General features: G+C 37.8%; 1 protein-coding gene across 1 annotated transcript in view; it reads right to left on the bottom strand.

Annotated features, from left to right (window-relative positions):
* The window catches only part of LOC127951868 (uncharacterized), a 175,084-nt gene extending 160,100 nt beyond the window's left edge, over window positions 1-14,984 (bottom strand). The window contains exons 1-3 of the mRNA XM_052549953.1: window positions 14,938-14,984; window positions 13,564-13,587; window positions 13,117-13,416 (exon numbers count right to left, since the gene is read on the bottom strand). Coding sequence (XP_052405913.1) covers window positions 13,117-13,416; window positions 13,564-13,587; window positions 14,938-14,971 — 358 coding nt within the window. The 5' untranslated portion in view covers window positions 14,972-14,984. The remainder of the gene's footprint in view (window positions 1-13,116; window positions 13,417-13,563; window positions 13,588-14,937) is intronic.
* Window positions 14,985-15,463: the final 479 nt, after the last annotated feature.

Genomic DNA, 15,463 nt, shown 5'->3' with positions numbered 1-15,463 from the left:
ATCTGGCAAATCTCGGTTCTCTACCCAACAAAACAGACAAACTTCTTTGGCTCTCCTGGACAAATAAGGATTTCTCACACTCTGCTGCTCTGTGTTTCACAGAAATCTGGCTGAATGACGCCCTTCCGGACAGCACGCTTCATCTGCCTGGCTTTTGCTGCTACCACCGATCTGTAACCTTTTTTACAATCTTAATTTATCTCAAATGTAAATCAAACAGCCATTCAATAGAGATACTCCGAAATGAACTGATATTTGCCCTCTCCAGCAGTGGCAGATCCAGGATGTTTTCATGGTAGACAGGAAGGGGGCAGCAACCAGTCTGGGGTGGCACAAAAATCTTAATTATTTCAATATCGAGATGGACTTAACTATAAAGTACTGGACTGTTTTAGTGCCTAAAACACAAATGAATACAATTAATTTGTATAACTGTCATTTAGATAGATAGATAAAAGTAATACTGAGTGAATGACAATTATTATTATTATTTTTTGGTATTACCTAGACTCCAAGTATATTAATAAAAGGGCTCACTATAACTTTATTGCTCAGTAAGCTTTGTTCTGGGTTTTAACACCCCCAAAATCTTGGATGAGACATGAAGATAACTATAGTCAACCTTCACTGAATTTGTAAACAATCAATGAACTCTGAAAATATCAGTCCGTGTTTAACTTTCAGTTAGTTTTCAAAATGAATTCATTGCAGCACTTTTGTCATACCTAAATAGAGCTCTGTACAAAGGAAAATAATGTAAGAATGTATTTTTTCCCATTAATTTAAATATGGTTTCATTTTATTTTCATTTTCGTACTTTAAAAATTAATGAATAATTAGCACATATTTTCCAGTACAATTAAGTGCACTGTGCTCACATTTGGCCTAATTGTGCATTAAACTATAAATAAAAAATAAAAAACATAGTCTATTGTCTTGCGCCCTAGTGTGGTCTCGAATTGCTCGCAGTCAGTGCGGTTTATTTATGAAGTGAGAGTGCGCATCATAGAACAGCTGACAGGACATGAAAGTTTGTCTTCCTGAAATGACAATATCTCATCAGACCGCAGTTTACTGTTGTTCTACTGAAGCTCATTTGGCACCTGTACCTTTTCCACGCGTGTGACTCGTGCCTGGTGCCTTGCTGAGGGCAAGCTGAAGTGCAAACTGAAGTTTTTAATAAATAAATTTTTTGAACTCCGTTAACCGTTAGATAAAACGTTCCATTAATTCCTTTTTATAACTAAGATTTTGATTATTTATTACGTTTTATTAAAGATTTTCAGAGAATGAGTTTGGCTTCCGGCTTTGCTATCGTTCGGACGTTCTAGCTTACTGCTCGGCACTTTGCATCTTATTTCTGTACTTTTCTATGATTTTTCTAAGATTTCTACATCACCAGATCAGCACAGTGCTCAAACAACAGATTTTTGGCACCAACACTAAAACTAAAAACTCTTTGGGACTGGAATAATACTACAAAAAGAACAGCTTACATTCCAGAGATGGGAAAACAACTGCCTACATTCAAACAGAAGAGAGAGAAAATGCCTCCTGTTGGATCTACTTGTTGCATGAACTGCTGCAAACTTCTACTAAGGATTGTGATTCTTGAAACAAAGTTGCTTGCTGGACTTCCAAAACAGACGGAACACTTAGCATACCGTCATCATGGACCCCCTCAGCATACAGCCGGTGAGTCCCATGAATCTTCTGAATCTCAACAGTTTATACCAAGTGTAGAGGAACAAGCCGAAACTGATCGCCACACTAATCGATGGCACAAACAGGGAGTGTGACCCAAAGGAACACGAGACATCAGATTGTCACAAGTTTCTCGTATTGCTGCCGTAGCTTTCTCTACCCCAGATTGGACTATGACAAGGCTTGTGAATACTGGAATTCAACCACCCCCTATACATCTTGAGAACAGATTTGAAGCATTAGTGAATGTGGGTGAGGAATCCCCAAATGTGATTAAATATCTATTGGATCAGCCTACTAACAGCGCTACTAACAGGCGCTCAAGGTCAAGCAGACAGCGGCATTCAGCTCAGAGCGCAGCCGAGCCAAGGACTCTGACAGTGGGTGACTCTGTTATCAGAAACATCCGTAGCAGGACTACAACAACATGCTGCCTTCCTCAAGCAATGGTCTCTGATGTGGAAAAAGGAACTTCAGAATATTCTGATGAAGCACAAGACTACAAATCTAATTATCATCCATGTGGGGAAGAATGATATTCGGAAAGCGCAGTGATAACTCCTTAAGAAGGACTTCAGTGAACTCTTTGAAACAGTCGTTCATCAGTGGGCCACTCCCAGCAAGGGGAACAAATGTGTTTTCACGGTTGCTTGGGCTGAACACATGGCTACAAAGATCTTGTAATATAAAAGGAGTGAATTTCATTGACAACTTCAATCTTTTCTGGGGCCATAGACAATTGTTTAAACCAGATGGCCTCCACCCAAACAAACTTGGTGCTTGAGTGTTTAAGGACAATATCTACTTTTCCCTCAGTCATCCTTCAGCAGAGTGTGTCAATCCATTCAGCACACACACACCGGGTCCGAGTCATCATGTGGTTGACATATCCCACAAGGAACTGATAACACCATGCAGCCAAAACAAGCACTGCTGATAGACACTACTGCCCACAGAGCTCCTCACAGACAGACTGTGATGTATCAAAACAGCTACAAGATTCACCACCCAAGGACGACTTTCTGGAAAACAGCCAGGGAAGCCAGGACAACATATCACAGCCCCCGGAAACACCAGAGACACAGCCCATCTCACCAGACACATTATCCCTTTCTCCAGCATCTCCACTTCTGTGCTTTTCACAGAAAATGGAGGAATTGGTGTATGCTGGGACTAAACTCTCTCACTCATTTGCTGCAAGCCCGCAGATATCAACAAAAAAATGGTGGGCCTCCCAACCACCAAAGCCTGGTCCCTGCTCATGCAAGAGCTCTTCGACCGCTGCCACAACGGCAGGGCCCAAACCCTCTATCTGCTGAAGGTGAACCAAAAACAACTGATAGCAGCCCTCAGTAATATGTGTTGGGTCCCACGCTATAATAACAGCAACATTCACAAATGCCTACAGAACAAGCGGGAACCCAGTGTGCCTGTAGCTTTCTCTATTTCAGTTTTATCACGTGATAAAAAATTTAAGGCCATCTCAAACCGAAGGGCAAACTCATCTAATCTGCGGCCTATTATGCATCAAACTAAGATTGATGTAAAGACACAAAACACTGCCATCAAGTTAGCATCTTTAAACATTTGTTCACTAAAAAAATAATAATTTCTAATCAGTGACTTTATAACCAAAAACAATCTGGATTGCCCCAATCAAGCAGCCCCTCCTAACTTCACTTACATGAGTGTTTGCAGGACTGTTAGGAGAGGTGGGGGTGTAGCTGCTCTATTTAAAGATGTCTATCAATGCAAGCAAGCAAGCGTCATTTGGTCAGTACTTGTCTTTTGAATATCTAGGGATTGTGCTGAAAGGTGCTCCACGCATTCTGTTTATTAGTATTTACAGGCCTCCAAAATACTCTCCAGCCTTTGTTGAAGAGGTCACAGAAATGTTATCAATGATTTCTTCAGAGCTTGACTGTTTTGCTATTGCAGGGTATTTTAATATTCACATAGATAATGCAGAAAACAAAACTACAAAAGAAATGATAACAGTTTTAAACTCTTTTGACCTGATTCAGCATGTGCATGGACCCACACACAAAGGTGGACACACTCTAGACTTAATCATCATTAGGGGTCTAAACATTTCATAGCACTATCTGATCACTTCTGTATATTCTTTGATATATTGATCTCTGCTACCACTGAATCTAGATCTGTCTCTGTCAGAAGGAGATGCATAAACGAGAACACAAGTGTACTATTTATGGAGGCTATATCTTTTACACCAAGCATTTCTGCAGACTCTGTTGATATTTTCCTTGATTCCTTTAACTCAAAAGTAAAGAATGTTATTGATGATATTGCTCCAATAATAATCATAAAGACAGACTTCATGATTTTAATGTGAACCTAGCCACAGCTAGACAGAATTTCTTCTCAATCCTTATAAACAGTAACTTAAATAACAATCATACTCTTTTTGCCACTGTTGAGAGACTGACAACCCCCCCCCCCCAAGTCAGATTCCCAGTGAAATGCTCTCAGACAGCAAATGCAATGAGCTTGTATCCTTCTTTTCTGAGAAGATCATCAATATCAGGAAGGCGATTAGCACATCCTCAAGTAATGCAGAGGTCAGACAGATTAGGCCACAATATCAAAAAGATACTATGTCTATTTTTGAAGCAATTGATAGCAAAATTCTGGAAGACATAGTGCAGCACCTAAAATCGTCAACCTGCAATCTTTACACACTTCCCACATCTTTTTTCAAAAGTGTGCTTAACTGCTTAGAAGCAGATCTTTTAGAAGTGGTGAACACCTCACTTCTTTCTGGGACATTTCCAAACTCCTTAAAAACTGCAGTTGTTAAGCCCCTACTAAAAAAGAGCAATCACAATTTTGAGCAATTTTAGACCAATATCTAATCTTTTATAGGCAAAATTATAGAAAAGGTAGTTTTTAATCAGCTGAACAAATACTTAAACTCAAATGGATACCTGGACAATTTTCAATCTGGATTCCGACCACATCACAGCACAGAGACAGCACTCATTAAGATAATAGATGATATTCGCTTAAATTGTAACTCTGGAAAAATATCGGTGCTGGTATTGCTAGATCTCAGTGCTGTGTTTGACACTGTCGATCATAACATACTACTAGAGAGACTGGAAAACTGGGTCGGGCTTTCTGGGATGGTACTCAAATGGTTCAGGTTATACTTAGAAGGGAGAGGCTATTAGGCTATTATCCTATAGGCTAGTATAGGAGATCATAAGTCTAAGTGGACGTCCATGACATGCGGAGTCCCACAAGGGTCAATTCTTGCACCGCTCTTGTTTAGCCTGTATATACTCCCACTAAGTCAAATAATGAGAAAGAATTCCAGTTACATTTAGGATTTATTTTAAAGTACCTTTACTCGTATATAAGAAACTAAATGACCTAGGACCGAAATATATTTCAGATATGCTCACTGAATATAAGCCTAACAGACCACTCAGATCGAGGATCGAGTCAGTTAGAAATGCCAAGGTTCACACAAAACAAGGGGAGTCCTCCTTTATTTACTATGCCGCCCACAACTGCAATCAGCTTCCAGAAGAGATCAGATGTTCTAAAACATTAGCCACTTTTAAATCTAGACTTAAAACTCATCTGTTTAGCTGTGCATTTATTGAATGAGTACTGTGCAATGTCCTAACTGATTGCACTATATTTTCACTTTTTTTTTTTTTTTTTTTTTATGTAAAATCATTTTCTAATTGTTTTAAATTAATTTTAAATAAGTAATTTTTTTAATAATTTAAAAAGTTTTAAAATTGCTTGTTTTATTCTTTTTATTATTTTTCTTCATTATTATTTTACTTTCCTTTATGTAAAGCACTTTGAATTACCATTGTGTATAAAATGTGCTATATAAATAAACTTGTCTTGCCTTGCCTTGTCTTGTCTTGTCTCCCTAAGTGTGGCGCTCCTATGCAGTGCATATATGTATAAATACTGTATACCCCATTTTTAAGCCACTGATTATAAGGACGGACAATAATAGCAGAACAGCTGACAGTGCAGCACCAATGACAGGAAGCAGGGAGGCTGGGAGAGACACGTGTTTGAGTTAAACTTCCATTACCTGCAGTTCAGATTTGTTTTTAGACTCTTATACATCATTACCTGTGATAGTGATGAGCAGCAGTTCAGAGGCAGATGAATGGAAGGAGCGTGAGGAGACATTGACTTCATAAACACAACTGTAGTTTCCCTCCAGTGAAAAATCTGCCTTAGGAAATAAGAAGGAGGCAGAGTGACTGACAGCTGACTCAGTCCTGGTGATGTTTGATCCTCTGAACAGGTGAAAAGATCCTCCAGGAAACTGAGAGTCAGTGTTACAGATGATAGTGAAATTGTGACCCCAGGTGATCACTGGCCCCTGAAGCCCCACGTGAAACCATCCATCAGGATCACTGTGGGAAATACTGGGCTGCTGCAAGATCACTAGAAAACAAGAATAATACATTTATATGGTTACAGAGACTCAAACAATAAAGCTAACTTCGTTAAATAAAAAAAAAAAAATTACAGAATGAGTTCACTTGCATGTTACTAATGCATATTATTTATAATGATACTAAACTGACTGCACTCACCCACAGTGATGATAACAGTGTTGCTCAAAGATGATTTGATGTTGTTTTGGTAGGAGTAACGACAGCTGTAGCTGCCCTGATGTGAGACGTCTACATTAACAAGGTTGAAAGTCACACTAGATTCATGTGTCTGGGAGGGTACAGATGGTCCATTTCTGAAGAGCTGGAATTCAGCTTTAGCCTTGCATCTTGGTTTAGGTGTTGTGCAACTGAACTGGATACTTTCTCCAGGAGAAACAGCTGCATGTGTGGAGGTCAGGGAAAGAGTCGGCATCTGCAGCTCACCTGCAAAATAAATATGTGTTTATTTTAAACAATTTGTTAAGACATAATAAAAATTTAAAAATTAAAATTAATCTAATTTCTGTTGCTCATGTCCTCCAAATTAAATAAAAAACAATAAAAAAAGATTTAACACACCTGAGCAAACAACACCAGCATCTTTATTATGATTACAGGTATGATTTCCTAGTCCTCTGTGTGGACATTGTGTGAGGGCTCCTTCACTTCCTGAACATTTAACGTCATCCAGCCAGATCGATCCACTGCCTTGACCAAAGGCAGCTCCATGAGGAGCACTGATGGCTGATCCACACTGTGTCTGTCTGCACACCACAGCAGCATCATTCATGTCCCAGTGATCATCACACACGGTTTCCCATGTGCCATTATACAGGATCTCCACTCTCCCACAGCATGAATCAGACCCACCGACCAACCTCATGTCTGGTACTTGGAATTAAAAAAAATTAAAATACAATGTGTTTAAAAAGTTATTTTTTGGCATTCTGTATGTATTTTATATGTGTTTAACATATTTGGAAGCCAATCACCGACCATTCATAGCCCCGTATTATACTAATTCCTTTAAAGGGGGGGGTGAAATGCTATTTCATGCATACTGAGTTTTTTACACTGTTAAAGAGTTGGATTCCCATGCTAAACATGGACAAAGTTTAAAAAATTAAGTTGTACGTTTGAAGGAGTATTTTTGTTCCCAAAATACTCCTTCCGGTTTGTCACAAGTTTCGGAAAGTTTTTTTCGATTATGGCTCTGTGTGACGTTAGATGGAGCAGAATTTACTTATATGGGTCCTAAGGGCACTTCTCCCGGAAGAGCGCGCACTCCCGTATAGCAGAGCAGAGACGAGACATTCACTGATCAGAGCGATTCACTGATCAGAGCGAGAGCGAAATGTCACAAAAGAAGTGTGTTTTTGGTTGCCAGGGCAAGACAACCCTGCACAGATTACCAAAAAAAAAAACATCAAGGGACCAGTGGTTGGAGTCTATTTTTACAGAGCATCAACGGAGTTGTGCAAGTGTTTTTGTTTGTTCCTTGCATTTCGAAGATGCTTGTTTTACAAACAAGGCCCAGTTTGACGCCGGATTTTCATATCGTTTATTTCTTAAGGATAATGCAGTCCCAACGAAAAAGGGTCACGATCGTGTGTTGGAACCGCATGCGGTGAGTAAAACTGCTTCAAATATCTCTGTGTTGTTAACTTAGCTACCGGCGCTTAAGCACATCAAGTAAACAACATGCGATGTTGGCATCAAACGGCACTTTCCACATGTACACCTTAAAAAAAAAAAAAAACGACATACAGTGGAACTTAGTCATTTTCCAAAACCGCTAAGCAAATATATACAGTTTCAATACATACTACATAGAGACGTCGTTGCTGCTGCTCTTGTTAAATTTCAGCCTCTGGATCTGATTCTGGATCATAAATATACGCTGAATCTGACTGTTAGCCATGGTTTGTTTTGGATGATGGTTTTTTCCTCACGGTAATGTCACAGCTTCCAAACGCTCTCAAAGCATAAGCTTACTCGGGCTCGTGATTCTTTAGCTCCGCACGTCATGCCTCCAGCCGGTCATGTTTTTCCGGGAAAAAATCGGTAGAGACTATCTTTCTCTTATGAATATAATAAAACTAAAGACTTTTTGGAGTTATGAAGGATGCAGTACTACTCTATAGGTACTCAAGATTAACAGGATATTGAGTGAAAACGAGCATTTCACCCCCCCTTTAATACTTTTTGTTATTACAAGGGTCATTCCTGGGATTGGGTAACATTTCAACTTGGAATATAAAGTCATTTTGTCAACTACACGCGATTTATAAATACCCCACATCTTTAATTTGTTTTTTATTATTTTTTTTTTTTTAAGACACCTTTTTTTCTCAACCCCCTGATGGCCAAATGTGGATTGGTTTAAACAGGATTTTACACAGGACGTCTACAAAAACATCTACCTATTGCTCATGTGTCCCTGATAACAAATTGATGATAACAAATGGTAACATTTAGCATAATTGTCACAATTCATAGGAGTGAGGCTACACAAATTTTGTGTTTATGGTGTCTTTATTTAAAAAAAAATAATTATATATATATATATATATATATATATATATATATATATATATATATATATATATACATATATATATATATATATATATATATATACATATATATATATATATATATATATACATATATATATATATATATATATATATATATACATATATATATATATATATATATATATATATATATATATATATATATATATATACAGTCAGGTCCATAAATATTGGGACATCGACACAATTCTAATCTTTTTGGCTCTATACACCACCACAATGGATTTGAAATGAAACGAACAAGATGTGCTTTAACTGCAGACATTCAGCTTTAATTTGAGGGTATTTACATCTAAATCAGGTGAACGGTGTAGGAATTACAACAGTTTGTATATGTACATCCCACTTTTTAAGGGACCAAAAGTAATGGGACAGATTAACAATCATAAATCAAACTTTCATTTTTTAATACTTGGTTGCAAATCCTTTGCAGTCAATTACAGCCTGAAGTCTGGAGATCAATTAGACATCAGCGTACGCTGGGTTTCATCCCCGGTGATGCTCTGCCAGGCCTCTACTGCAACTGTCTTCAGTTCCTGCTTGTTCTTGGGGCATTTTCCCTTCAGTTTTGTCTTCAGCAAGTGAAATGCATGCTCAATTGGATTTAGGTCAGGTGATTGACTTGGCCATTGCATAACATTCCACTTCTTTCCCTTAAAAATCTCTTTTGGTTGCTTTCGCAGTATGCTTCGGGTCATTGTCCATCTGCACTGTGAAGCGCTGACCAATGATTTCTGAAGCATTTGGCTGAAAATGAGCAGATAATATTGCCCGAAACACTTCAGAATTCATCCTAATGCTTTTGTCAGCAGCCACATCATCAATAAATACAAGATAACCAGTTCCATTGGCAGCCATACATGCCCACGCCATAACACTACCACCACCATGCTTCACTGATGAGGTGGTATGCTTTGGATCATGAGCAGTTCCTTTCCTTCTCCATACTCTTCTCTTCCCATCACTCTGGTACAAGTTGATCTTGGTCTCATCTGTCCATAGGATGTTCTTCCAGAACTGTGAAGGCTTATTTAGATGTTGTTTGGCAAACTCTAATCTGGCCTTCCTGTTTTAGAGACTCACCAATGGTTTACATCTTGTGGTGAACCCTCTGTATTCACATGGTGAAGTCTTCTCTTGATTGTTGACTTTGACACACACATACACCTACCTCTTGGAGAGTGTTCTTGATCTGGCCAACTGTTGTGAAGGGTTTCTTCACCAGGGAAAGAATTCTTCGATCATCCACCACAGTTGTTTTCCATGGTCTTCCGGGTAGTTTGGTGTTTGGAAAGCAACCAAAGAGATTTTTAAGGGAAAGAAGTGGAATGTTATGCAATGGCCAAATCAATCACCTGACCTAAATCCGATTGAGCATGCATTTCACTTGCTGAAGACAAAACTGAAGGGAAAATGCCCCAAGAACAAGCAGGAACTGAAGACAGTTGCAGTAGAGGCCTGGCAGAGCATCACCGGGGATGAAACCCAGCGTACGCTGATGTCTAATTGATCTCCAGACTTCAGGCTGTAATTGACTGCAAAGGATTTGCAACCAAGTATTAAAAAATGAAAGTTTGATTTATGATTGTTAATCTGTCCCATTACTTTTGGTCCCTTAAAAAGTGGGATGTACTTATACAAACTGTTGTAATTCCTACACCGTTCACCTGATTTGGATATAAATACCCTCAAATTAAAGCTGAATGTCTGCAGTTAAAGCACATCTTGTTCATTTCATTTCAAATCCATTGTGGTGGTGTATAGAGCCAAAAAGATTAGAATTGTGTCGATGTCCCAATATTTATGGACCTGACTGTATATATAGAGGGCACTCCACTCAGAACTCCATTTCCCATCCTGCCTCATTCCTGGTACTGATTGTACACACACACACCTGCATCTGCACTCACACCTGCACCTCATTTCAGCTAATACAGACACACCCATATAAACAGTACTGTGAAGTTTTGTTTAGCTTGTCTGACATTTCAGAGCGTTTTTCCCCTGTGTTTGTTTTTCCCGTGTTTTACCTTTTGGACTGTGTATTCGACTCTGATTTCTCTGCTGCCTGACCCTGATCTCTGCTTGTTTCTGGTTATCCCTGACACACCTGATGCCATTCCTGATTTCTGCCTGTCTGACCATTCTCTAAATACTGCATTTGGATCCGAACGCCTCTGACTCTCTTCATAACAATATATATATATATATATTTTCTTTTTTTTTTTTTTTTGTTATTTAGAAGTTTAACTAAAACCACTATTTTATTGTTTTAGTCCTTAACATGTCACATGGTGATCAGCAAGAAAGGCTTTCAATCTTACTTGTATTCCCTGTATTTTTCCAAAACTATTAATATGACATGGTGTGATGTGGTTGAAGTCTGTAACACATTTGAAGGGATACTTTGCCTTCAGTTTAATAAATACGTTTATGAAAAATATATTTGTGATGGGGTTGTGGTTTTTCACTCAAAATGGCCACAGCTCCGAGAAGGGTCTGGCTGCAGATTTGCACTTGCACTCTCAGACACTTGTGCTTCCGCTAGTGACGTCACTTGCAGTCTTTATTTATTTATTTATTTTTTGTTCTATTTACTTATTACTTTTTGTTTGAATCTATCAACATTTTACAACAGTAACCAGGTGGTGAAGACAAGAAAAAAGAAACTAAATTACAATGTCACTTGCAATCGCCACTTGCACTCTCCGCTACCTGTGACGTCACTTGCAATTAACACAAATCGTGCTTGTTGCCAATGGAGACAAGACAATGTGGTTGTGAATAAACGATTAAAACCAAATTAGTAGGCCTACTAGTATAATGTACAGGGTCCTTCAAGAAAAAGACAAGACCGGCAAATCCGTGGCCACAGAACAGCAGAATATGAACACACAAAGTCTTTCGTTAAGCGTTTTCCTTTCCCTAATACGTTAAGTTCAATTAAAAGACCAAATTCGATATATAGTTATTATTTAATGTACTACAAGGCAAGCAGATGGCTATGAACACATGCGAACGCTTAATGTGGCCTAATAACTGACTAAGATGATAAAGACAATTCAGTAGGCCTAGCCTATATGTCTTGTTGACTCAACGTATATACAGACCAGCAAATATATGAAATACATTAAGTGATTTTAAAAGGATCAGCTCTATACAGGCAAGCAGACGAGTACAGAACCCAGTGCGTTAAATAATACATTAAATGTTTTCCTCCTATAGAAAATCATTATAAATAAAACACATAATGTATCTTAATGGACAAAGACAATGATATAAACAAGTTGTAGACAGTTTATTCTATATGGAAAAATGCTTAACGCGAAACTTTGCGCGTTCCGTTTATTCACCACCACATCGTCTTGTCTCCATTGGCAACAAGCACGATTTGTGTCGATTGCAAGTGTCGCAGGTAGCAGAGAGTGAAAGTAGCGATTGCAAGTGACATTGTAATTTAGTTTATTTTTTCTTGTCTTCGCCACCTGGCTACTGTTATAAAATGTTGGAAAATTCAAACAAAAAGTAAAAATATATCTATATAAAATAAAAAATAAAGACTGCAAGTGATGTCACTAGCGGAAGTTCAAGTGTCTGAGAGTGCAAGTCTGAAAATGCAAGTCTGAGAGTGCAAGTGCAAGTCTGCAGCCAGACCCTCTTGCTCCCCATGTAGTTAGGAGACCTTATGTGATAGCAATAAAATAAGTACACTGTTTATACTCGTGAATTAAAATAAAATGTTGAAAAATAATAATTTTCCATCTTAATTTTATGTGACAGTTTTGAGTAAAAAAAAAAAAAGTACAATGCTAACCATTTTCTGCACCTCTATTGAAGAGACCGGAATGATGTCATTTCTGGTAAATGATGAGTCTAAATTATTCTGGGTGAAGAATGATTAGTGCGACAGGGTTGAGTTTAAATGGAGAGACATAACTTTTAAAGTCTTTTGTATAAAATATCTTGCAGTTTTTCTAAAAATATTTCTCACAAGAAAGGAACAAAAATAAATGCTGACATTATTGATAAAAATCACAGACACTATGCACCTTTTGTTAATCATTTCCTAAGTGAAGTACCTCAGTGGCATGACAAAATGCTTGGTTTAAGATTGTTATAGCAATTATGTCATGCTAAAGAAAAGTAAAATGTAACAATTATTTTATTATTTATAATGGTCATACCAAAGTATTGTGAAAAGCTTCTAACAATTATTTTTTGTGAACTACCACATTAAAAACTCTAGGGGACTGAAATATTACAGAATCCCAGCAAGCAAGCACTGCATTTTCAAAGTGCTTAGGTGTTTTGGTGTTGAAAACAGCAGATTAATACTTTGAAAAGAGATGTACTTTTACCTAAGCAGACGACACCTGCATCTTCACTATGACGACAGTCATGTTTTCCAAAAGAAGGATGTGAGCACTGTGTGAGCGATGATTCACTTCCTGAACAGTCCACATCATCCAACCAGATCTGACCACTACCCTGGCCAAAACGAGCCTCCTTATGTGCACTAACAGCTCTTCCACATCCCAGCTGTCTGCACACCACAGCAGCATCATTCATGTCCCAGTCATCATCACACACTGTTCCCCACTGGCCGTTATACAGGATCTCAACTCTTCCAGAGCAGTCATTATTACCATTCACCAGTCTGATACTAACATCTCCTAAAAAATAAATATCTCCATTATGATACAACTCACATCTAACAACATACTAAACTTCAGATTAGCCAACACAGTGACTGGTTTTGTCATGATGCATCTAGAATAATATCTGTTGTAAAAATGAGTGACTAACAGTCTGTTACTCACCAGTTACTGAAGTCAGAGCACTGGCTGTTGAGATGAAAAAAAAAAAAAAAAAAAACCTGTGACATTTCAACATTTTACTCTTACAATTAGATATGAATCACCAAATAAAATCTTTTAAAAACTTGTTGTCTCAAACTGATCTCATGTAAATGAGTAATGTAGCCCAGTACTGCCCTGATTAATCTATTTTACGAAACAGATGTTTAGTCCACAACACCCAATAATATCTGAATTAAAAAAATGAACCAGATCAAATTTTCAATGGGTTTAAGCGTGTGCATCTTCTGAACTGTTGACAACAAATACCTGCTTACATTGAAAGGAACTCTGATTGGATTATTCTGAAAGAAGAAAGTCAAATACTTTCTTCTGAGTAGAAGATGGACAACTTTTCATTCTCGGGTGAACTAACCCTTTAACACTGTGTGTTCTTGATTGTATGAAATGCACAACAAATAAATACACTGCACAGTCTCTCTCTCTCTCTCTCTCTCTCTCTCTCTCTCTATATATATATATATATATGATATGATATAGGAAGACTATAATCAATTATATCTTCATCTACAGTGGGGCTCGAAAGTTTTGGCACCCTTAGCAGAATCTGTGAAAATGCGAGTAATTTTCAAAACATAAGAGAGATCATACTAAATGCATGTTATATTTTATTTAGTACTGTCCTGAGTAAGATATTGTACATAAAAGATATTAATATTTAGTCCACAAGACAAAAAAATTGCTGAAATTATTAAAATAACCCCCTCAAAAGTTTGGGAACCCTTGGTTCTTAATACTGTGTGCTGTTACCTGATGATCCTCGACTGTATTTCTGTTTTGTGATGGTTGTGCATGAGTCCCTTGTTTGTTCTGAACAGTTAAACTGAGCAGCGTTCTTCAGAAAAATCTTTAAGGTCCTGCAGATTCTTCAGTTTTCCAGCATCTTTGCATATTTGAACCCTTTCAAGCAGTGACTTTATGATTTTGAGTTACATCTTATCACTCTGAGGACATTTGAGGGACTCAAACACAACAAAGATGCTGGAAAACTGAAGAATCTGCAGTAGCTTAAAGATTTTTCTGAAGAACGCTGCTCAGTTTACCAAGGTTCCCAAACTTTTGAGGGGGTTATTTTAATAATTTCAGCATTTTTTTTTTTTCTTGTGGACTAAATGTTAATATCTTTTATGTACAATATCTTACTCAGGACAGCACTAAATAAAATATAACATGCATTTAGTATGATCTCTCTTATTTTTTGAAAATTACTCGCATTTTCACAGATTTTGCTAAGGGTGCCCAAACTTTCGAGCCCCATTGTATAACCTCCATCTGCTATGCAAAATAGAAATTACAATAATTCAAAATAGAGTTTACCCAATATCAAAGTGAGAAGAGAAGGTCTTGGCATGGTGATGCTTGGCTTGCGTTCCTTCAAAATGTGCACAAATTAAGATGTTACTTCCTGATAAGTGAGAAGAGCTGATGACGCTTTGATAAGAACAGAAACACACACACTATGTGTATGTTAGGAACTGATCTGTACATCAGTCTATTTCCCCTAAACTGTACACAACATAAATATTTTTTTTTATATAAGTGATAATAATGATGTGACCCTCACTGTTTTTCTCAGGAATGGTTTTGGTTCAGTTCTGGTCTGGTCCAGGTGTAGCTAACCCTGATCCTGGAGGACTCCCATCCTGTGGTTCAGATCCAACTCTAATCAAACCAGCTAACCTAGATGTTCATGAATTATGTGGATTGCATGAAAACAGCAGGCGTGTGTGCTGGAGAAGAGCTGGAACTGAAGTCTTCAGGAAGGGAGCAGGGTTTAGCACTGCTGCTATAACTGACATTAATCAGCTCTTTCCAGACGATACTACTCCACCATTATTGTGGG

The sequence above is a fragment of the Carassius gibelio genome, chromosome B3 (genome assembly GCF_023724105.1).
Source record: "Carassius gibelio isolate Cgi1373 ecotype wild population from Czech Republic chromosome B3, carGib1.2-hapl.c, whole genome shotgun sequence".
Classification (NCBI taxonomy): domain Eukaryota; kingdom Metazoa; phylum Chordata; class Actinopteri; order Cypriniformes; family Cyprinidae; genus Carassius; species Carassius gibelio.
This window is presented reverse-complemented; position numbering and strand designations above follow the sequence as displayed.